Source organism: Erpetoichthys calabaricus, chromosome 13, assembly GCF_900747795.2.
Source record: "Erpetoichthys calabaricus chromosome 13, fErpCal1.3, whole genome shotgun sequence".
NCBI lineage: Eukaryota > Metazoa > Chordata > Cladistia > Polypteriformes > Polypteridae > Erpetoichthys > Erpetoichthys calabaricus.
The window spans coordinates 31973379-31998962 of NC_041406.2; the positions used below are offsets into that span (position 1 = coordinate 31973379).

Here is a 25584-nt window from a genome sequence, read left to right on the forward strand (position 1 = left end):
AATCATTTTTGAATTTCTCAATGCATTCATATGCACAATTCCATGGTAAAACACCATATGGTACAGGAAGCCTTCTATGGATTTCAACCCTTGGTGTAATTTTTGCTCATAAAATTTGGCTCACTGCTCGCTGCTTTTTTTTGGTACAAATGAAGAGTGAAATGGCGATGCTTACTACTAGAAAATGACAAAAGAAATTGATTGATTAAGTTTGGACCTTTACATACCATGTTTCCAGATGTGTGCGAGCAAATCTGAACAAGCCAACCTAAATAAAATTATCACAAAAGTGCAGAAAATTATTGACTTATCCTCACGGTTTACAGGTGATGCTTTTGCCTAATATTTAAACTTATCTAGTTTGAATATGCTACAGTATGCTAGCATTTTATAATATTCTTCATTCTTTTGTAAAACTAGGGTGCTTTGCCCCCTGCTCGCTTTGCCCGTCAACCCCCACACCCCCTGCCAGCGCTACATGCCGTTGTGAAGAGGGGGGCTGAATGCACCTCAAGGAGACGCGGCCGCTTCTCCAAAACCCCCTCTTAAACGGTGATACAATGGGAAACAAATACAACTTTTGTTTTACCTCCTCTTTGCTCGATCAGCTGCGCTGGCTTGCTGCTGCTGCCATGCCGTGTCATCTGCTTTTTGTCTCTCTTCTCCCCCAGACATCCTCACACACTATTCTATCTGTTTTCGCTGTTCCGTTATTTCACCAGGTAATTGTTGTTGTTTGTTTACGCTAATGTGATCTTTACTCTCCTTTTTTGAGACTTTCGAATTTTCCTACTTCCATTATCTCTAACCTGCTCTGCACGTGTATCACAGGACTTGCTTCCAAAGGTTGTAAGTATGACGTGACTTGACCGTCTCGCGGGACGTGAAAGTGTCTCTCTCTGTCTCTCTTCAAAAGATCTCTCTTCAAAAGATCGTGTTTCATTTTTTTTTTTTATAATAGAGAGATACTCTGTTAAAACATACACTACTATTGTGTGTTCATGTGGGTCACATCTTCTTTGTTGTGTGCAAGGTACTCTATGATTTTAAGAAATGCAAGCACCCAAAATGAGGTTCTTGTGCAAGTTGCTGCGCTCACTATCTGTAATAGGATGTGGAGCTTAGCAATGTGGAAGTACCAACTGCTGCTTCCTACAGTTTAGGGAAGTCCATTGAGGTAGTTTGTACATAGGCTTCCCTGACAGATACACAAGGCACAGCCTACTGGGGGAAGATTCAGGAGCAGACTCGGGACATGTTGGAGGAGTTATTTCTGTCAGATGACATGGAAGCATCTTAACATTTCCCAAGCTATGTTTGAAAATCTTCCTGAGGACAGGGTAACCTGGAGAACCCAGCTTATCATGTTGTTGCCATGTCTCTCTAAACACAATAAAAATAATGATGAATACTCTAGGAATAAAATATTTTATCTCGGGCTGGAACATAAGAGCATGACCACTATAAAACATTCTTTTTGATATGATTTGCACTAGGGAAACTTAGTCCTGAGCACCACACTCAGGATCATCTGCTAGTCTGCAGGCCAAATCTAGCTCTATTGTACATAAAAGTCTTCTCTGACCCCCAAGCCACCCTCCAACACATTGTTTTGAGTTATTTTAAAATTATGTAGAATCTACAGTATAATCATCAGGACATCTATGAAATCTGGAACATGCAGAGTGTAAAAAATAAAATCTGGAACATGCAGAGTGTAAAAAAGAAAGGTGTTGTATTCATGATAACAAGTCATGCGAGACATGGAAGAGAATTCATACTGAAATAAAATAATTCACTCCACATTTGTCACTTTGATGTGAGAGTATGAGACTTACAATTCACAAATAAGTAAATAATAATTCCAAGTTAGATTCTTTTGATACTAAGGTCAGCATCGGGAGTCCCCTTCAAAAGCAAGCGGAACTTAATACAAATGGCAGGTGATCAGACACCCTTGCCTTCATGAGTGAATGATGTGTCTGGTAGTTAAAGCGTCTGTGTGTGTGTGTGTGTGTGTGTGTGCGTGTGTGTGTATGTGGGTTGGGGGGTAGGGTTTATAGTCAAGTCTGACACAAACAGTATTTGCTCTAACAATCTGGCCTGAGGTCAAATTTACTTTTACATTTATTTGCTTGGCAGATGCTTTTATCCAAAGCAACTTACAAAAGAGGTCAACACAATTAAGTAAACAAATCTATCTGAAGACCTCTGTTCTACTTTATTTTCAGTCGTTTCAATGTCAATGTGACTTTTGTTTAATTGTATTAATCTAACACCTTTATTAATACACAATCTCACAGATAGAAGAGTTTTCATGGATATTTGGAGAAAAGCCAAGCAAAATGACACCTTTTATTGGTTAACTAAAAAGATTACAATATGCAAGATTTCGAGGCAACTCAGGCCCCTTCTACAGGGAAGATGTGCCTGAAGAAGGGGCCTGAGTTGCCTCTAAAGCTTGCATATTGTAATCTTTTTAGTTAGCCAATAAAAGGTGTCATTTTGCTTGGCTTTTCTCTACATTCACAATGGCTAACACAGTACAACACCCTAGTACCATGGATATTTGGTTAATTATTACAATTACATCTAAAATACAAATTCACTTTTACTTTCCCTATGGTACATTATTTTATATTTTTTAAATCCAATATATACTGTATATGACAGGGTTTAAATTTTGAGTTCTAGTTTTTCATTCATTTATTTGTTTTAGGCATTCCTGGACATGATGTGACTATTTTTGCAGTGATGTCTTTCTCTGATTTTTGTATGTATGTGTATGTGAGAGGATGTAAGTCCATAGACATAATAACTGAGATAAATTCTACAAACCAAACTGGCATAGTGATGAGCACTGTGAAATGCTAGAAGCCTACGTATCTGGTACAAAGTCACTGTCATAATTTTTGCAGTATAGACATAACTAGATAATCTTGGGGAGACAGCAACACGGTGTGAGATTTAAACCTCAGGTGTAGGATTTGTGAGGTGGCAGCACTAACTACCATATTACATTGTACTTGTCTGTTCGATCGTTTGAGGGAAAAAATGCGCCGTTTAAGATTTAAAACGCAGACACTGAGGGCTGTCAATATTGTACTGCCAAAGTCCTGAACATACGTGGCGGAAGCGCCGATCAATACACTCGATCCGGAGAGTATGTAATTTTCCGCACGAAAAAAAATCCGGGAATTCAAAACCAAAAGAAAACTATATTGGCAATAAAAACATTTAAGTCATACGTGTTTCGTTAGATGTATATTTTAAGGAAAATATGAGGTAGTCCTGGATAATTACAACCCAAAAAGGCAATGGAACTTTGCATATGCAAATTAAATGAATGAAAGACGTTTTCACCAATCAAACGCTGGAATCAAGAGCTCTTGGCTACTGAAAACCAATCCAATTGGAAGAAACGTTCTAGACTCAACCCACATAAAAAATATTAGGTTGAGTCTGAAACGCATAACGTAAGGGGTAACAGCTGAACACAGAAGTGTAGGTTGTCTGCGAGTTCTGTAATACATGTGAAACACTGGGTTTATGAGTCATGTACGGGTAATCGTTTAAAACATGCAATAAGAAACGACAGAGAGGCAGCAATTCATTGAGAAATTGGAACATGGGGAAAGGAAAGAAACCCAGCGTTTCTTCTCAAGTAAATAGCAACGGCAGTGTGAAGAAACAAGGGGGTACGTAATGTCAGTAAGCTTTTCAAAATTACTGCTACACCAAGATAAAATGACCGAGGCTGTGGATTAGTGAAATGCAATTGGCAGTTCATATGGTTATGCGACTTATGACATTCAAGTATTAAAAAGGCAACCGAGGTCCGTCTGGCTTCCTGTCTCTTTTGATGATGTGTCAATGAGACAAGTTAATGGTGTCCTCCTAGGCAAGAATCGTTTAGTGCTGCAAGACGCCGTTTTATTAATAAAGATGATGGAGACATTCATATGATAGTGGATGAGCCCATGTAATTTGCGAGTGTTTTTTTTGTTTGCATTTATCAATATTATCGATTTTTGTATTTACCTGGTAATTGGCAGTTTATACTTGCAACTAATGACAGTTCGTACTGATTAGCATTGTTCAGTACCATTCATTCATTCATTCATTTTCTGAATTCCTAGCTCTTCAGTGGTAGTATTTGCTGGATACCTCCAGTATTCATTTAATTGCCGCACGTTGTGCTTTATATCTAATAAACGTAGTATGAGAATTACAGTATTAAAAACTTAAACGAACGCAGTGTTTCAATTTGATTTTCTTTACGTAGTAAAGTTACGTTTCTAGACGTCATGGTAAGGTACTGTTTTATTCGGAATCCTCAGACGTAGGGGGCTGAACCAAGTAGACCGTGGATTACATTAAGGGTGCATGTTCTTGACAAAGACAGCAACACTTTCTCAGACTGGAGCTTCTGGGCAGCAGGGTGGTTCAGTGGTTAACACTGATGCTTCATGGACCTAGGGTTCTGAGTTTGAGCACCTTATATGGTTATAGTATAGGTGCATCCTGTGCATTCTCACAGGGTTCTCCCTACACCTTCTGTTTCCATCCAAAAGAGATTTGTGTTTGCTTAATTGGTAGTTCAAAGTTGACCCCTTGTGGATGTTGGCATGAGTTTCCCCTGTGATGCAATGGTGCCACATCCAGCCCTTAGCCTGATGCTGCTGGGTTAGGCTTCAGCATCTTGACATTTCTGGACTGGTTTCCGTGGGTCATAAAATGTTATGTTTGCGTATTTCACAGTGAGCACATATAATTTAAGAAGCAATCCATTTCCTGTATATAGATTGTAGGCAGTTTTAACTGATTCATTTGAGATTCATGAGTGACATAAGCCTGAGTCAAGTAAGCACGTTTTCTGTTGCTTCAGTCAATATACAGTATATCAAATACAGGATCATTAGTGTTTAGCACATCTGAGAGTGCATCAGGTTGAGACGACTGGATTCTAACGTGTCCGTGAAAGTTTTTTTTGGTTACTCCACTCCAGAGTTGCCTTAACAAGATGTGCATGCTATTAATTGGCAGCTATATTTTTGCATAGTACAAGTGAGTATCGGCCTGTGTGCAAACATGGCCAGTTTGTTTTTCTGTCTAGAGTGGTTTCATGCCTGGTGCTCAGTGTTGCCAGTATAGACTCTGGCTACATACACCTTGTTTTGAAATGAGTCGACTTAGAAAATGGATTGATAACTTAAATTTTGCTGGGTACTTGTGTACTAAATGAATGGCATGGACGGCTAGTACCCTTTTCTATTATCGTGATGCAAATTGGATTTTCGTTTTTAACATTAGGCACCCAAAAGGGACATTAACATTAGGGACCTATAGGCAACTATGCTCCACCCCCACTAACTTTAAGGTTAGTATTTGTGGTTGGGGTAGGTCGGGCTAATAATTTTAAACTCCAAAAATTAAGCAACGGGAGGCGTCTCCCCCACGGAGCCCAACACTCGAATGGGTAGGAACTGCCATCCATGCCATCCGTTTAGTACACAAGTACCTTTTGCTGTTTTTTCTCCTTTCTTTCAGTTGTGCCATACAATATTGGGAATGAATTTATATTGAATGCAATAAAACTAATAGATACTTTGATTAAGTGATTGAGTGATCATATTATTAGATAGAACTTTATTTAGATAGTTTATTTGTCTCCAGGGGGAAATTTGTTTTTTTTTTCAGGAGCTCTTTCAATAAATGAATACATAAATAGGTAGATAAATATATATAAACACATTATAGTCTGAATACACACCAGAATGACTAAAAAGGAAGAAAAGTGTAAAAAGAAAGAAAACATTTGACTTGGAAGTCACAGTGAGGTATTATACATTTGTATTACCTTTGATATAAAGGAGCCCTCATAGCCTTTGAATCATTTGTTGACTGAAAGTGTTCATGTGTCAGAGAGGCGTACAGCACTGTTTGTATTGGCACTCAGTTTTGTTTTATTTCTCTCCTTTGCTACGACCTCCAGGGGATACAGAGTGTGTCCCATAACTAAACCTGCCCTTTTAATTAGCTTGTTAATTTGGTGGGTCTCTCTTGATGTGATGTTACCAGCTCAGCTCACCACAGTGTAGAAAATTGCACTGGCCATCACATAGCTATTTAAGATGTGATTGGTGTCACTTCCCACATTAAAGAAACACAGTCTCCTAAGAAAGAAAAGCCTGCTCTGCCCTTTCTTATATAGTTTCTCTGTGTTCTGAAACCAGACCAACACTTCATTGATGTGGATCCCCAAGTACTTGTAGGTGTACACCACCTCCACATCCACTGCAAGAATATTGACCAGGTGTATGAGTAGAGGCTATTTGGTATGGCAAAAGTCATAAACATGTCCTTAGTTTTTGCTGATGTTCTCTAACTGACTTCAATACTTTGTCTCATCCCTCTTGTCAGTATACCCCATTAGTGCAGTAACATTGGAGATTTTCTGCAAATGATGTGTTGCCTGGTGTTATATTTATAGTCCTATGCACACTCTTGTCAAAATTACAAATGCAAATAAAGATTGAAGTCTAATGTTGCTGCTTTGCATCTTTAGTTTTTTTTTTGCCGATTCACATTTAAGCGAGTCATTCATTCAGAAATGATTCCCTGAAGTAGCTAGTGATGCAGGCAAACTGATACCATGATATGGTGATACTGGCAGTAATACTGTCTATTTACACAACCACTTATCTTTCTTTGGTTCTGTATGTCACTGTTTTTATCTTTTTAGATAAACAAATGGAAATTATCCAAATGCAGTGACTATTAGTACTATTGTTTTTAAAGGTCTGTGTCAATTAGGATCTGGCTGATTACCATTTATAGCACCCTGTTTTGTTTTGTTTTGTTTGTTTTTTTTGTTTTTTTTTGCTGTCTTGGCACTTTTTTGAAGTTTCAAATGCCAGTAATTTAAGTTATTTAAATAGCTTAACACTATGTAATAGTGAAAGCCACAATTTATACATATGTAAAAATAAACCATTGTACATGGCTTTCTAGTTTGTAAAGCAAAAATTGTACTTTACCTTACTATTATATTACAAAGACATTTTTTGGGTGTATTTCAGTACTTAACGCTATGTTTTGTGATATAATGGTTTTGTGTGTGTGTGTGTGTGTGTGTTTTTTCCTCCAATTGCAGCACAGAAAAGTTAAATAACATCCATAGGTTCATTCTGTGGGTCAAACTGCCAGTTGACAGCCATCTGTTTTGAAGCCTCAACCTACAGGCAACTAAGAAAGAAAACCGAAAATTATAATATGAACACCTAAATCATAAATAGTAATATCAATTTTGTGATTTGAAAATGAGACGTATGATGCTGCTCAATGCATGAGCACTTTTTTGAGGACGCCTATCAACTTACAAACATGTTAATTTTACATCTTAAATTCATATTTTTGTAAATGACTCCTCCATACAAACTGAACATTTGCTTAAAAAGTAGTGTATGAAAATCAAGCATAACTGGAGGATTATAGTTTACTCCACCTAGTGAAGCATGTTAAATCCTGCAGAAGTCATAATAGTATAATAATAAGTCATGTGAACTCCGCCTATACATTTGCCAAATTATTGACCTTAATCTGTACAAAGTATAAACTTGTTTTTGTTAAGTTAAATAGTTTAACGATAAAGGTGATGAACTGCTTTTGAAAACCTTCCTTGCTAAATGTTTTCAGTGGTATTCATCTATCCATTCATTTTCATTTTCTGAACCTGCTTTCTGCATACAACAATTTAATGGATCATAGCAACACTGGGCAAGGCAGGCAACAACTCTGTATGGTATCCCTCTCTGTTTTAGAGTCTCTGTCATTGACACTTTCATGTCTTTGCAGTATGGATGGAGTTGATAACAAGAAGAACACATTTGGCAGAGAAAATACATACAGACATGGAGAGATTTTGCTTTTAAAAGCTCACCATACATTTTAACATTTTACATTTGGCTTTATGATGTATTTTCTAAGTGCTCTCTTTTTATCTGCCATATGGTGGCATACATAAAAAGCATTGTCATTATTGTATTTTAATTATTTGGTGCTTGCTGTGAAGACAATTTAGTTTAAATACTGGTTGATCACAAAATTTGAAAAGAATTAAACAATCAATTCAAATATTTGGCTCACCCATGAGGAACAGGAACTAACTCTTTTGTCATTCCTAGTCTACATCAAAATTGGGCAGAACTGATGTTATGTTTGAAATCTCTAATGAAAATGAGCAAACCTTCCGACTTTCTTGGCCTAAAACAATGTTTTAATTTAAATTCCGCTTGTATAGATAACTGTTGAGTTCTTTGTGATCAAAATAAATTTAAAAATGCAACAGATTTAACCAGGATATATTTCTTGAAAAGAAACTGAATAGATATACGCTTGGCTTGGATTCATCCATTTTCCAACCCGCTGAATCCGAACACAGAGTCACGGGGGTCTGCTGGAGCCAATCCCAGCTAACACAGGGCGCAAGGCAGGAACCAATCCCAGGCAGTTGTTCTTTGACTGTAGTATTACTTGAACAAAGATAAAATTTGATGGTATTTCTGTGATAGCGTATTCGCTTTACCACTTCAAAGTCTTGTGTTTGTGGTTACCATCCAGTGTATTAATTTTTGTGTTAACCTGAGTGCACAGATAATCACAGACTTCTTTCATTTTAATCACATACACTGTTAGTGGAATTTGACCAATTGGTGTTTATCTTATAATCTTGTAAGATGTCAAACTTTTTGGAAAATTCAAGAAATTCTGATTTTTCAATGCCTATGTGGGACCAATTAAGAAAGAAGTACTAGAGAATATGGATATAGAAATAAAGTTGGTGAATAAATGATGAAAACTATTATGTTTACAGGTCATCAAGAAATCACAAGAATGACAAATGGTCTACAAAGTATGTTCGACTCAGTACTGCACTAGAGGACTTCAGATTACAAATTAGCATAAAATGGATGTAAATGATCATGATTGGAAAAGAATAAAGATGATGAATTGCAAGTAAGAGTTAACCGAAAGGTATTGGACCAGTTGTGCCATTTTAACCACAAAAGACAGTTATTGTGAGAAAGAAGTTAATTCAAGAATTACTGTGTCCAGAGATCATATCAACAAAACAAAAATTTCCCTCACCTGCAGACTGAATAGACAACTGAAAAATCTGATAGATAAAGCACTAGTGCAGAGTGTTTTACTTTAATGAACAAAGTCTTGGGTGCTAAGGAGTACAGATATTCTTCTTTCGTCTACTCCCATTAGGGGACGCCATAGTGGATCATCTTCTTCCATATCTTTCTATCCTCTGCATTTTGTTCTGTTACACCCATCACCTGCATGTCCTCTCTCACCACATCCATAAATCTTCTCTTAGGCCTTCCTCTTTTCCTCTTCTCTGGCAGCTCTATCCTTAGCATCCTTTTCCTAATATACTCAACATATCTTCTCTGCACATGTCCAAACCAACACAATCTCGCCTCTCTGACTTTGTCTCCCAACCGTCCAACCTGTGCCGACCCTCTAATGTCCTCATTTATAATCCTGTCCATCCTCGTCACACCCAATGCAAATCTTAGCTTCTTTAACTCTGCCACCTCCAGCTCTGTCTCCTGCTTTCTGGTCAGTGCCACCGTCTCCAGCCCATATAACATAGCTGGTCTCACTGTAGATCTTCCCTTTCACTCTTGCTGATACCTGTCTGTTACAAATTACTCCTGACACTCTTCTCCACCCATTCCACCCTGCCTGCACTCTCTTTTTCACCTCTCTTCTACAGTCCCCATTACTTAAACATTTAAAAGCATTAGAGCTGTGATTTTGCAAAAGAGTAAAGAGAAAGAGACAGAAAAAGTGAGTAATCTGAAGGTACTGAAAAGAGTTCATTGGAAAACTTTAAACAAGTGAGAGGAGATAGGTGGGACATGCATTTAGGCACAAAAAGCTGGTAAGAAGTATCATTAAAGGGAGGTTAGAGGGGAAAAAATTTGCACTGAAGACAGTAAATGATATTTCTGGATATTATTTAAAGACAACAGAATGTACAAGAGTGTGAAAAGAGAGGCACAAGATAGGAAAAGTTGGAGTTTCCTTTCCATGACAAGGACTTGACTGCAAGCAGAAAACTAATAATGATGATTCACTCTCTCCTTGTACATAGATTGTACATTTTATACAGAAATGGGGAAACTTATGCAGTCAAGCACGGAATAATTAGACTTTAAGGTTTTGTGCTTAGAATATCCGCTTAACCTTAAGTAAGTATATAAGCGCAAGTTGACTGGATTATCCCAGACCCATTGGCAACTGGATACTGGATTACCTAATGGGCCGACACAACTTCTATAATTGGTTACCACTAACCTTACATCCTAACCCTGTCTTTAACGTCATACTTGCAGATGTTAAAGACAGGAACCCTTCAGGTTGCTGTCTAACTGCCAGAATTTGCTTATTGTCATCATCCATTACATTGCAGCCAAATATACAGGAGTAACATTCAAAACCTTTAAATTTGCATATGATGCAACAATAATTGGGCAAATCAAAAGCAATAAAAAGACTGCGTATGTAAATGAAGTAGCAGATCTGCCACAGTGGTATAATGGCCACAGCCTAGCCCTTCATATCAGAGAAAAGTAGGTGACACAAAGAGAACTATGTCTGGTTAACATCAATTAAGTAACAGTGGAAATGTTTGACTTATTGAAATTACAAGGTAAGTAGCAGTGGCTCAGTTAAATGCTGTTGATCGGAAGCCTGAACCTTAATAATTCTTTCAATCCTTGGGTAAACTATTCTTGCATTTATAAATAGATGAATGGTACTGCAGCATCTGATAACAGAGTAGTATTTTTAAGAACATGTTTTGCTACCAACTCTAATATGTTTTCTGATTTTCCTTTAACACTGCACAGCACACTTTTTTTGTTAAATTGCTTAATGTTAGTCACATCTCTGGTTTATAATATGTAACATCTTTCAATTTTCTCTTTTCATTTATCCTTTAAATTGTTACCAAGAGAAAGAAAACCCAAAACACATAATAAGCATTGGTTGCATTTGGGGATGTCGCAATGGTGCAGAGCTTAAGGGTTTTGCATTAGGCAAGAGTTTCTTTATAGGACTAGATTATTATCAATGAGGAGTTTGCTTTTTGTTCTGTGGGTGCCACTGTTTACTCCTAAATTCCAAACACTTGTGGTGTTTAAGTGATAACTAAAAACTGGCTGTGTATGGGTAAGTGTGTCCTGCAATGGACTCGAGTCCTGTCAAGGGTGGATTCCTGTTTGCACTAAAGATAAAAAATGATCGGTTATATTAGTGAATGAAACTAAAAAATAATAATTCACCCAGTGCTCATATGAAGTTAAATTCTTGGTTAGTCATTATGTAATTTTGAAATTTGAAATAAGAAGAAAAAATTGAATCGTAAAATTCAATTATTCTGTGTTTGACTGTGTTCATTTTGTGCCTGTGTACATTGAGACCATATTGGCAATGCACCCTTAATCAGATGGTTGACGTCTATGTACTTTATTGACAATTTTAAAGAAAGTGATTTGCTATATGCCCAGTGAATTGTCATTGCTCAGTCTTTTCATTTGAAAATAACAGATGCTTTCAAAGTTTGATTGTCAATATTTAATTTACACTTTTGGAAAACAGTGTATCAAATTAGACCTGCCCGTTGATGTTCCAGAAATGTACCTGTCATCTACAGTTTTCATGACTTGTATATGTTTAGGTCATTTTTAAACTATTTCTTATTACCTAAAATGCAACCCGCTGTGACTGGTTCTGCTACTATGGAAAGTGCTCCGGTGTGTAGGCATTTGTGTTTGCATTAATAAGTGAAAAATCATACATTTCCTTCCAGAATTGTCTTAGATGTTTAAATAGTCACCTAAATGAGAGGATATTGTGTAGCTATTTTTTAGTACTCATTTGGGCATTTAAAAATGAAATAATTCTCTTTATGGTTTTCCAAACTAGGTGCCTTTTTACCTGTGTACTTTTTTGGGAGGACTCTCTGTTCACCATAAACTTGTATCATAGTGTTTCCTGTTTTTTATAATGGGTTTTGTGGTACCTTTTTGACTAGCTTTCCAAAATTTTTAACCTATGTTAACGATTATCTCAGATTTGCTTTCAATGTTCCTTCATGAATTTTATTTTTTTCGAACCTGTACAAATCAAATGTGAAGCTTTCTTGAACTGTACAAGTTGATTCCTGACTTGTAATGACCACTGGTTACACCAAAGCTTATTTATTGTAGGTTTGTCATACTATAGTTTTGGATATGTCTCAAGGTGATTACAGTACTACATTTTTTTTAAATTAATTAGTTTAGATAGATCTGTAGAATTTTGTTTTCACTGTTATTTTTACATTGGTCAAAAGCAAAAATCCTGTTTAAATACATCAAGATTAAATATTATAACTAATCGCAGTGTATTACCTTAACTGAAATTTGAATAAATGAAATACATTTAACATTGCGGTTTCTTGGGCACAGAGCATGTTTCTTACAAGGTCATCTGAACGCAGAGTTTTAGAATCAAATAGATATAAATATGCCTACTAGGTTGCTCATCTGGAATGAACATGAAATGTAATTATCTTTGGCTACAGTCTTTCTCAACTCTCAGATCATTCATACTATAAATTTCAGTAAAAGAAGACTATATCTAGGAGACTGTCTTTAAAAAGATAGCTGTAATCTGTTTAAGTCCTAATGTAATAATTTTGTTTAGTGTAGTCTTTGTTGAGAGTTTTCTGCATGTAAGCAAATGATATACAATACAATACAGAAAGTTTTTTTTTTTTTTTTTTTAATGCTAAGCTACAGTTCCAGTTTTGTCTGTTTAAGGGGCTGAATGATGAGTAATTTTGTCATGAAATATTATGAGACAAAGATGAATCCCACTTTCTTTGCCTTTTAATTATTTTTGCAGAGCAAGCATCAGGAAAGAAACGTAAAATTTTTGAAATTCAACAAGCCTTGAACTCTGACCCTGTGGATATTCAGACTTTGCGTAAAGCAGCCAGGACTGTAGGTGGCCTGTTGACAGATGATATCAGACGAAAAGTGTGGCCAAAGCTTCTTAGTATCAATGTATATGACCTACCTGCAAAACCTGGTAAGTATTATAAAATATGAGGTTACCTTGAGTTATTTATTCTCGTTACGAATTTTAAGTGCCAAACAATTTAGTATTTCATGTGAAGTAACAGATGTTTTGTTTAATGAAGTGCACTTTAAACTGTTGTTGTTGATTCATTTTTATGTTAATCTGTTGTACTCATCTTTTACAAGCTGTATTGACTCCTGTTTCTGAATGTAATATGCTGAGATACTATGTAGTTTTCTTGTGAACATTGTTATAGTACATGATATAAGAAACTAAAGAAAATTCTTCCTAACTTTGCATTTTATAGTAATTTATATGGATATAATTATATACAGTGCATCTGGAAAGTATTCACAGCGCATCACTTTTTCCACATTTTGTTATGTTACAGCCTTATTCCAAAATGGATTAAATTCATTTTTTTCCTCAGAATTCTACACACAACACCCCATAATGACAACGTGAAAAAAGTTTACTTGAGGTTTTTGCAAACTTATTAAAAATAAAAAAAAAACTGAGAAAGCACATGTACATAAGTATTCACAGTCTTTGCTCAATACTTTGTCGATGCACCTTTGGCAGCAATTCCAGCCTCAAGTCTTGTTGAATATGATGCCACAAGCTTGGCACACCTATCCTTGGCCAGTTTCGCTCATTCCTCTTTGCAGCACCTCTCAAGCTCCATCAGGTTGGATGGGAAGCGTCGGTGCACAGCCATTTTAAGATCTCTCCAGTGATGTTCAATCAGATTCAAGTCTGGGCTCTGGCTGGGCCACTCAAAGACATTCACAGAGTTGTCCTAAAGCCACTCCTTTGATACTGTATCTCGGCTGTGTGCTTAGGGTCGTTGTCCTGTTGAAAGATGAACCGTTGCCCCAGTTTGAGGTCAAGAGCGCTCTGGAGCAGGTTTTCATCCAGGATGTCTCTGTACATAGCTGCAGTCATCTTTTCCTTTATCCTGACTAGTCTCCCAGTCCCTGCCGCTGAAAAACATCCCCACAGCATGATGCTGCCACAACCATGCTTCACTGTAGGGATGGTAATGGCCTGGTGATGAGCGGTGCCTGGTTTCCTCCAAACATGATGCCTGGCATTCACACCAAAGAGTTCAATCTTTGTCTCATCAGACCAGAGAATTTTCTTCCTCATGGTCTGAGAGTTCTTCAGGTGCCTTTTGGCAAACTCCAGGCGGGCTGCCATGTGCCTTTTACTAAGGAGTGGCTTCTGTCTGGCCACTCTACCATACGGGCCTGATTGGTGGATTGCTGCAGAGATGGTTGTCCTTTTGGAAGGTTCTCCTCTCTCCACAGAGGACCTCTGGAGCTCTGACAGAGTGACCATCGGGTTCTTGGTCACCTCCCTGACTAAGGCCCTTCTCCCCCGATCGCTCAGTTTAGATGGCAGGCCAGCTCTAGGAAGAGTCCTGGTGGTTTCGAACTTCTTCCACTTACGGATGATGGAGGCCACCGTGCTCATTGGGACCTTCAAAGCAGCAGAAATTTTTCTGTAACCTTCCCCAGATTTGTGCCTCGAGACAATCCTGTCTCGGAAGGTCTACAGACAATTCCTTTGACTTCATGCTTGGTTTTTGCTCTGACATGAACTGTCAACTGTGGGACCTTATATAGACAGGTGTGTGCCTTTCCAAATCATGTCCAATCAACTGAATTTACCGCAGGTGGACTCCAATTAAGCTGCAGAAACATCTCAAGGATGATCAGGGGAAACAGGATGCACCTGAGCTCCATTTTGAGCTTCATGGCAAAGGCTGTGAATATTTATGTACATGTGCTTTCTCAATTTTTTTATTTTTAATAAATTTGCAAAAATCTCAAGTAAACTTTTTTCATGTTGTCATTATGGGGTGTTGTGTGTAGAATTCTGAGGAAAAAAATGAATTTAATCCATTTTGGAATAAGGCTGTAACATAACAAAATGTGGAAAAAGTGATGTGCTGTGAATACTTTCCGGATGCACTGTATATATTGTGTTATATTGCTTTCAGCAAGGGAATTTTCACCACAAGTAGCTGAAAGGAGAGGAAAATAATATATTGATCATAAAAGTAATACCCTGATAATTAAAGAATAAAACTGTTACTCCATTTAATGACTGAGGTGTGAATTTATCTGTTGGCATTTACAACCCCAATTCTGAAAAAGTTGGGATGCTGTGTAAACCCATATTTTATTCACACAGAACATAGAAAACATATCAAATGTTTAAAGTAAGACATTTTACTATTTCATGAAAAATATTAACTCATTTTGAATTTCAAGGTAGAAACACAACTCAAAAAAGTTCTGACAGGGGCAACAAAAAGCTGGAAAAGTAAGTGGTACCAAAAAGAAGCAGCTGGAGAAACATTTTGCAACTAATCAGGTTAATTGGCAACAGGTCAGTAACATGACTGGGTATGTTAGAGAGGCAGAGTCTGTCAGAAGTAAAGATGGGCAGAGGTTCACCAATCTGCAAAATGCTACATCTACATATTGTGGAACAATTTCAGAATAATGTTCCTCAATGTAAAATTGTGAAAACTTTGAAAATCTTGTCTTCTGCAGAAAATATCATCAAAATATTCTGAGAATCTAGAGAAATCTCTGTGTGCAAAGAACAAGACTGAAAATCAATATTGGATGCCCGTGATCTTCGGTCCCTAAGGTGGCACTGCTTTAAAAACAGGCACGTTTGTCATGGAAATCACTGCATCGGCTCAGGAACACTTCCACAGAACTTTGTCTATGAACACAGTTTGCCGTGTCATCCATAAATACAGGTTAAAGCTCTATCATGCAAAGAAGAAGCCATATGTGAACATGATCCAGAATTGCTGCCATGTTCTTGGAGCCAAAGCTCATTTAAAGTGTACTGAGGCAAAGTGGAAAATTTTGTTTTGTGGTCAGACTAATCGAAATTATAAATTCTTTTTGGAAATCATGGACGAGGAAGTGGAACCATCAGGCTTGTTATCAGCACTCAGTTCAAAAGTCTGCATCTCTGGCAATATTGGGATGTATAAGTGCCTATGAAATTGGCAGCTTGCACAACTGGAAAGGCACCATCAATGCTGAAAAGTATATACAGGTTTTAGAGTAACATATGCTCCCATCCAGACAACCTGTTTTTCGGGGAAGGCTTTGCATATTTCAGCAAGTCAATGCTAAAAAGCATACTGCATCTACTACAACAGCATGGCTTCATAGTAGAAGAGTCTAGGTGCTGAACAGGCCTGTGTGCAGTCCAGACCTTTCATCAATTGCACATCATGAAACAAAAAAGACAGAGGACTGTTGAGCAGCAAGAATCCTATATCAGACAAGAATGGGACATCATTCCTCTTTTCCAAAAGTACAGCAACTGGTCTCCTCAGTTCCCAGATACTTACAGTCTGTTGTTAAAAGAACAGGGATGCTACACAGTGGTAAACATGGCCCTGCCCCAACTGTTTTGAGATGTGTTGCTGCCATCAAATTTAAAATGACCTTTTTCTTTTCTTAAAATGGTACATTTTCCTCAGTTTAAGCATTTGACGTTTGCAAATTATTGCATTGTTTTTATTTAACATTTTACATAACGTCCCAACTTTTTTGGAATTGGGGTTGCACTATCACCAATGCATGCCACAATAAATATATATCCATCGCAGTGCTTCTTCCCCGATGAAAAACATCCCCACAGCATGATGCTGCCACCACCATGGTCCTTTTCAATTATAATTTTTAGTTAAAATGCTCGCCAATTACAGTGCATTCGTTTATTATGTGAAAAAGCACTTATTATCGTTATGATATCAGTGTGCCTGACTGTTTGTCTGCATGAAACAACTTGGTTCATAGTGGATTGATTTTTTTTTTTTTTTAATTTGCCACACTACTTCAAGGAATGTTCCCAGGAAAGTTTCATTTTTTTTAGAGATATCTGGACAAGAATGTACTGTATAGTATTTAAAGTATTGAAATTTTTGAAACTCCCAATGAAAAGCATTGATGAATTTTCAAATTTGTCTGTTCTAAAATGGAGAAATATTCTGTGCAACTTCAATTATGGATTTGTTTACTATTTCAATTTATATATTGTATTTTTTGTGTATTGACCTGCAGAGTTCACTACACTACACAGCAATGGTTTGTGCTTGATGTTCTGCCTGGGGGTTTCACAAATATCATTCACAGAAGCTCATATCTCCTACTGCTTGAAATTGTACCCAATAACTTTTAAATGGTCTTCATTACCATCAGTGTTAAAAATGCAAGCAATTTATCCAGAAATTTAATGGATGAGGAAATGTGGTGCCAATGGCATGTTATGCATGTAGTAAATATAAATGTACGCCATATTTATGTTACACTAAAACCAACCTCACTGCTGCATTCATTATCTGCAGACTGTAATAAAATCAATATTTCTCTTAGACTATTGTAATTTTTTTAATCAGTAATTGCCTGATATCCATAATGTGACGATGCAGCCAACAATGTTTAGCTGAAAACTTTTTAACATGGATACTAAGTCTTTAATTTTGACATCACTTCAGTTGGAATATGCTGTCTATAAAAACTATTTCAGCTAATATAAGCCTGTTTGGCCCAGTTTTTAGTGTTATCTTTAAATATAAAAACAAGCTTCCCTTACATTTTCATTTAGTAGCGAGAGCTTCAATGTTTCATCATACTGTATAAATATTAACTGTAAAAGTGCATACTCCCATCACTGCTTTTTTAGGAGGCTAGAGATTGAAGAGCTATACTGGGTTTAATGGCCTTGTTATAATCAGTCTAATGTTCTAAAATTCAACCCTACCTACAAAACAATTATGAAATGCACCCTCTCAAGGAAAATAAAATTAAATATTGTGATCTAAGATTTGTACGAAAGAATGTCTTGACTGAATGAAGATTTTTATATGATTTGCAGGAAGTCCATCCATTTTGTGATAGATCACTGTTTCACTATTGCAGGTGATCATATTATCTTGTATTTCTGGTGTGATTTTGTAATGCAAGAACATCAGATCAGTTTTTAGGAAACAGAGGAACACAAAAGCAGTGTTAGCATTAAAACAAAAGAGGACCCTGAAAGAGTACAAGTGGTGCAGTTTCCAGCAAAAGGCAGCAAAGAGCCCAAACCAAAGGCAGAATTTGGCTTGCTTGTTACCTGGACTAACGTTAAGATGATTTAAAATATTATAATACAAATGCTTTGATGTCTCAAAATAAAAAAATAGGATTATTTTATTTCACTTATTTCATTTTATATGACAGTGCTTAAGTTCCTAAGTACAGGCCTTATGCAGTGTGTCTGAGCACAAAATGAAATTCTAAAGACTTATATGAGGAAATCATACTTGCTCAGTCACATTTGACCATGGTGGACTGTAAGAAAATATTGGATATTCTTAAGATAATTTGGAGTTTAATTCTGTATCATGCACCTGTCAATGGGTATACTCTTTGTTCACTATTGTTTTTAAAATTTATTAATTTCCTATATGACATTTGTTCAGTATAGCCTATTCACTTCTATTAAATGCAAACCATTATTTTACATTTGAAGTACAGTATCCCATTACATTCAAATGTAACACAGCAAAAGCAGAAAGTAAATTGAAATATATAGGTAGCAATTATGATTAAACTAAAGGTAGGGTGCATATTTTTTGACAGTTAAGGAGCATTAAACTGATTTTATATGTCAAAACGGTAGTTTCAGGTTTTGCTACTAAATACATATCATTTGGGTAAAGTATCATAAGGCGGTGTCTTGTAAGATTAAAAAGTAGATGCTGTGGGAAGTCATTTCCCATCTTTAAAATGTTATGGAAAAAATAAACATCATAAGTAATTCATTTAATGGAATATTCACTGTTATAATATGATAATGTGCATTAGGGAATTATTAAAATAAACACTACATACAGAAACCTATATTAAGTTAACATTGAAAACACATTTACTACCTCACTGGTGTGTAAGTTGCTACAAGAATAAAAAGACATTGACTGACTGACTGACTGACCCCTTAAAATGCTGGTGGTACAGTGTTTTATACTGCTACCTTATAATACTGATTACAGGTCGCAGTCTGATCGCCATCTGTGTGCAGTTTACATGTTCAAATGTTGAAGTTTACACTGTAGCACACACTACATAAATGAGTTACTTTTGTTTTGGTATTTGCTACACTTTAAATATTTAATTGTGCAACATGTAACCTCTACAGTTGATACTAGTAATAAATAAAAATAAACAAGGCAGTTTATAGCCATGTTATAGTGTACTCATTTTAATATGTACAAGTAGTAGACAATATTAAACTTATGAAACTACTTTTGCTACTCAGTTAATAAATACATTTTTTAAACCAACTTATTCTTAAATAAATACTGCAGGATAGCACAGAGCAAAACAGGAACCGAAGCCAGAAAATGGTTGACCAGGAGGCCTGACTGAGCTGAGGTACACACACACAAAAAAAATGTTTATTTTTTATATATAATTTAAAAAATTGATTTTTTTTTGCTGCTTCCTGTTCTTAAATATATATTTTTTGATGTTAGTCTTTCCACTTAAATAACCCCTTTTAGTATATACTGTCTGGGCTTTACAGTTTATTTATGGCCAGGATGGATCAGATCCTAGGACCCTGGAACTGTGAAATAACCGGTCAATTCTTTACACCCACCTACAGAGCTGGACAAAATGTAGTAGGCTCCCTGGCCTACAGGAATTACACATCCCATATTTAATCCCTTCATGCTTCCTGGAGTTGTAAAGGCTGTGCATTTTGTGAAAGAGCATCACAAGTGTTCTGACTAAAATGTGCACTTCAATAGCATTATGCCCCAACTCCCACTTTACTTTTTTTCTGACTAAAGCTTTAAGCAAGCACACCTTCATCATTTGCCTATAACTAGGAAGACTGAGAAATCTACAACCTCTTCTCTGTAGTACCTCACTAGTCTTTTTAACATACCTTAGAAACATTTATAAGAAGGTAACCAACCAAGTGAGATGTACACACACACTGCAATGCTGTCTCATGGACCTAATGTTTTTTGTTTTAGTTATATGCCTAGATCCCGTTTGCATGTAGTTTGCATGTACATCCTGTTTCTGCATGGATTACTCCCAGGTAGTCTGTTTGTTCTCCTCTATCTCAAACGTATACATAATAATTAGGTTTTTTCAGTCATTTCCCAAAAAAGTTCATAGTATATTAAATGATTTTTCATGAAACAGACAAATGCACCATATGAGCTAGTATATCCTGCTCAGGTGAGCTGTCTTTTTTTTAATCTTCTGCATGATGCTGCCAGGATAGACTCCATCTGTCTGCAAATAAGTATGACGATGCAGTGCCTTTCAATGTGAACTGCAGAAAAGCATGGCATTAGTGCACATTGTCAGACAAAGTATTTTGCTGTTGCAAAATACAAGTGGCCGTTGATTTTTCACAGGGTTTTCACAGAAAAGTCTGTAATCTGTCAGACTGACATTCCATTTACAGTTTTGTTTCACTTAATGCTCCTGGATTAGAGTCCCACTTTTGAAAAATTGTAAACAATGTGGACATTTGTGCATAGTGTAGTCTAAATAAAAAAACTAGAATATTACATTAATGGCTTCCGGAGACCAGACAAGAACTTTCCAAACAACTATATAGGAAAGAATCACTGAAGCAGCTTTTGTAAAATGCTTTATTTTCCCTCCATTCCCTTCTCCACTTAACTTTTCAGCTCACTGTTGGATTATATGGGTTATGAATCACTTTAAAAAGATACACAAGCAACCTTTTTTTATTTAGTGCAGCAACGCTAGGAGCTGCCCAGGTTCGGAGAATTTGTTTTTACAACTGGAGGATTGGCAGCCTTGGATTTTAAAGTTCAATGCAGTATGAAAAATTAAGGTTAGTGTACTGTACATTACAGAAAAATAAATCGGCCAAGTTTGTTTTTTTTTTTTTTTTTTTTTTTTTTGTTTTGAAACGTGCCAAACGTCATTGCATTTATACATGTTGTACTTTGAATTGGCATAATTTGAAATATGTATATGAGAGCAGGACTGACTCCTCTGAATGAGGCTTGAGTTCTTCTGAATGTATCTAGGACTTGTGATAGTTTGAAGTCTCCCTGACCCCTTGAACCCTCAGACTCGACTCCAGACACCAGGTAAAAGTCCAATAATTATATTTATTTGGACAATACAGTGCACAAAGCACCCTCCTCTCCACAATACTCAATAACAATCAATAAACAATAATCAATCCTCCACACTCCCAGACACTTTGCCACCCTTCCTCCCAGCTCAGCTCAACATCTGGGATTTCCCATAGTCCTTTTATAGTCCTGATCCGGAAGTGTTTCGTCCTCTCTGTCCACGTGACTAGGAACACTTCCGGGTCATATAAAAACTCTTCTTCACCCCGGAGGCATGTCGTTTCTTCCTGTCATGTGATCTTGACGCACCTCCGGGTTATAGGGCACATAAGAGTCCGACAACTTCCCTACAGCGACTCCTGGAGGCCCCCATGGTATCCAGCAGGGCTGTGCATATAAACTACAGAGTCCATGATGCCCTGCTGGAATTCGGGGCACGTTCATGCTGTCAGGAGAGCTCCTCCTGGCGGCCTGGGGGTGAGGGCCGGAATAGAAAGCCGGCAATCCTTCACAGACTCTAAATTACAATTCCTAAATTTACTAAAACAGCAAAAAACTAACTATTTTTAATAAAACTGTGTTGGCGTAGTTTAAAATTCCATCATAGTTGCCTAGGTTTCTGTTTGCATGTGAAGTGATTCCAGGCCGAGTTACTATCACTGCATATTCAAGTTTGTCAACCTGAATTCTTTGTGTGTAGGGAGCAAAACACAATAATATCAGTCCACAAAGTCAAAGGAGAACTGCTTCGGCTCATGTGACTAATGAAACTTTTGATAATGAGGGTTTGTTTTCTGTGGCAGGCACCCTCCACATGAGCATTGATACACGTGCTTTAGATGTCAAGGTGAAAGTGGGCCATGCACATGAATGTAATCAATAATAAAGTGCATTTTCTGAGTGTGTTTGAGTTGAAACTGCACACTCTCAGAGGAGTTTTCTGCTTTGTGTCTGATGCTGCCAGGACACATTTTTTGTCTTCTAGTGACTTGTAATGGAATAATCAGGGAGCAGCAAAGAGACAGTTATGTGATGAATGTGGACTGCTGGCCCTTGCCGGCTTAGTTCCTGTCTTATACCTGACACTAAAATGTTAAGCTCCAACCCCCGTGATTCTTAACTGGATTAACTGGGTCATTCTATTATCCGGGTACTCTGTACTGATAGCAATGTTTACATTATGGTGTTTTTATTCTAAGCAAAATATGTGACCAACTAATAAATCCTTGGATCCATGTAAACATAACCACTATCTTGTCATAGCATGTTTTACTTAGCACACATCAAATATGCAAACACTCCGTAAGAAATATATAATATGAATTTAAAAATTACAAACTGTTTAGTACATATTACTGTTTCTGCAGTAACACTCACATTAAAACAGCATCTCTCCAGTTGTGCAGCATTTGCATGACCAGTAACACTTGTTCCACAGCTGTATGTTCTGCATGCTTCCCAAAATAATGTCATTTCTTTCTGGGGCATTCATGTCATTTACGTTCCTAGATGCCATCTGCTGGTGAAAGTAGTTGAAGTACACCAGCAAAAGCAACAACATCAAAAAAGGGTTATGTTTTGCATATCTTTCACCAGAGTTTGTTGCAGCTTATGTGGCTTCTGACGTAGTAACTGTGATTTTTTTAATTAAATGAAAATGATAGTTTAAAACCAAAAATGGAAACTTCAAACTGGAGACAAAAATGGTATTTGGTAGTCAACCTTAATTTACATTGATAATATTAGAAATGCAGAAAAAATAAGAAGTGCTGTAAAAATTGAGTTTTTTTTTTATTATTTATTTTAGCTAGTCTAGCATTATAATAGGGACAATTTTTATTACAGTGGCTTTCTGCTTGTATTGAAATAAAGCATACAATGTCCTTAGTAATAGTGCTGTCTGACTTAAAAAAAAAAATTGCAGAAGACTACACACTGTTTATAAGTTAATAATAAACCAACTACATTCAAAGTAATCTTTGCACTAAGTAAGCAGTAGCTATACATTTGAGCAGCAGAAGAGTAATCATTAACATGATACAAATAGCTGCTCCTGGCCAGAACTGAAGACTTTAAAGTCCCTAGTCTTAAATCCAAACTTTCCCTAAAATAAATTTGATGTTAACATGTTTTTTCATGGCACTATTCATACTAACATTTGTTTCAATAAAAAATATATATGCATAGTGCCCTACATAATTTTTGGGACAGACACAATTTTTGTTTTTTGATTTACCCCTCTGCTTCACTGTTTAAAATTACAAGTCACACATTGTAGACTTTAATTTAAGGGTATTTTTATATATTTTGATTGCAGTATTTAGATATGACAGCACTTTTTAACGCCCCCCCACGCCCAACCAACTCATTTCGGGGCACCATAATGTTTAGGAAAATAGGTGACCTTCACACATATCTTTGACGACTTTCTACTAGTTTCTTGCTGGGATAATCAACTTCCTGTTGAATGGTGGTCGGCAAACAGAATGGAGCAATCTGCACAGCAGTTCAGCTTTTCTCTCAAAAATCTTCCCAAACTGACCGTGGCATATGGTTCGCAATTAGTGGAACACATCATGTCATCTAAAACACTTGCAGGGTACAGATATTTTCATGAACTTTATCTTTTCAACTGCAAAGGTAAGTGCTGTCTTTTTAATACTGGTTTGCCAACTACATCACATGCCATGTTAATTTATGAATGGATCAATTTTTATTTTCTTTTTGACTTAAGAAATACAGAGGCCACACTGCAAGATACAAATCACTATTTAGCTACACATACAGGATTGCCAGATTACAGTTTGAGAAAAAGTATTTTAAAGAGCCTGCAGAGTCCTGAAAAAAAGGTTTTCTTGACAGATGAGAGTAGTACTAGAGTGTTGTACAGTGTTAGCCATTATGAATGTAGAGAAAAGTCAAGCAAAATGTCACCTTTTATTGGCTAACTAAAAAGATTACATCTTGCCTGAAGAAGGGGCCCGAGTTGCCTCGAAAGCTTGCATATTGTAATCTTTTTAGTTAGCCAATAAAAGGTGTAATTTTGCTTGACTTTTCTGGACAGATGAGATAAAGAGTAATGGCAAGAAAAAAGTGTGGAGACAAAAAAAGAACTGACCAAGGTCCAAAGCAGACCACCTCATCTGTTAAACATGGTGCTGGGGTTGTTATGGGATGAGCATGTATGGCTGCTATATGTACTGGCATACTTCTCTTCATTGATGGCAGTTGCGCAATGAATTCTGAAGTGTATAGAAACATCTGCTCAAGTAAAGCCTCCAATCTCACTGGACATCACTTCATCCTACAACAAGATAAGGATCTCAAACACATTGCTGAGGCAACACAGGAGTTTTTTAAAGCTACAAAATGTAAAATTCTTAAATGGCTATGGCAGCACGGTGGCGCAGTGGTAGCTCTGCTGCCTCGCAGTTAGGAGACCTGGGTTCACTTCCTGGGTCCCCCTGCGTGGAGTTTGCATGTTCTCCCCGTGTCTGCGTGGGTTTCCTCCCACAGTCCAAAGACATGCAGGTTAGGTGGATTGGCGATTCTAAATTGCCCCCTAGTGTGTGCTTGGTGTGTGGGTGTGTTTGTGTGTGTCCTGCGGTGGGTTGGCACCCTGCCCGGGATTGGTTCCAGCCTTGTGCCCTGTGTTGGCTGGGATTGGCTCCAGCAGACCCCTGTGACCCTGTGTTCGGATTCAGCTGGTTGGAAAATGGATGGATGGATAAATGGCCATGCCAGTCACCTATATGCTGAAGAGAAAACAAAAGGGGACAAGCCCCAGAAACAAGCAAGAGCTGAAGATGGCTGCATTAGAGCCTTGGCAGAGCATCACCAAAGAAGATCCTCAGCACCTGGTGATGTTTATGAATCACAGACTTCAAGCAGGCATTACATGCAAGTACTAAATATGACAGCATTAAAAGACCTGCCATTCCTGTGTCCCAAACATTATAGTGCCCTGAAATGGGGGGACATATAGAAAAAGTGATGTAATTTCTACATGCTGTGATTGAAATGTATGCAAGTAAACTTACATGAAAGACTGCAATGTGCACTTTAATCATGCCTGAATTGTTTGATTTGTAATTTTAAACTGTGGAGCAGAGGCCTAAATCAAGGAAAAATGTGTGTTTGACCCAAAGATTATATAAATATATATACTGTGGACTACCGGGATGAGTACAGCCGCCCTAGCCCCTACACAGACAGACAGGACACTTATTGCCACACAAAATATCTTTATTTATAATTGGGGAAGTGCTTTCTTCACTCCC

The 25584-nt window shown here is 37.1% G+C and overlaps 1 protein-coding gene across 2 annotated transcripts in view; it reads left to right on the plus strand.

Annotated features, from left to right (window-relative positions):
• Positions 1-3452: 3452 nt before the first annotated feature.
• zgc:63863 (uncharacterized protein LOC393372 homolog) overlaps positions 3453-25584 on the plus strand; it is a 95919-nt gene continuing 73787 nt past the window's right edge. Inside the window, exons 1-2 of one of the 2 annotated variants that reach the window (XM_051936043.1) lie at positions 3453-3698; positions 12970-13155. In XM_051936043.1, coding sequence (XP_051792003.1) covers positions 3629-3698; positions 12970-13155 — 256 coding nt within the window. In that variant the 5' untranslated portion in view covers positions 3453-3628. The remainder of the gene's footprint in view (positions 3699-12969; positions 13156-25584) is intronic. The other variant, XM_028818098.2, reaches the window with a different exon arrangement.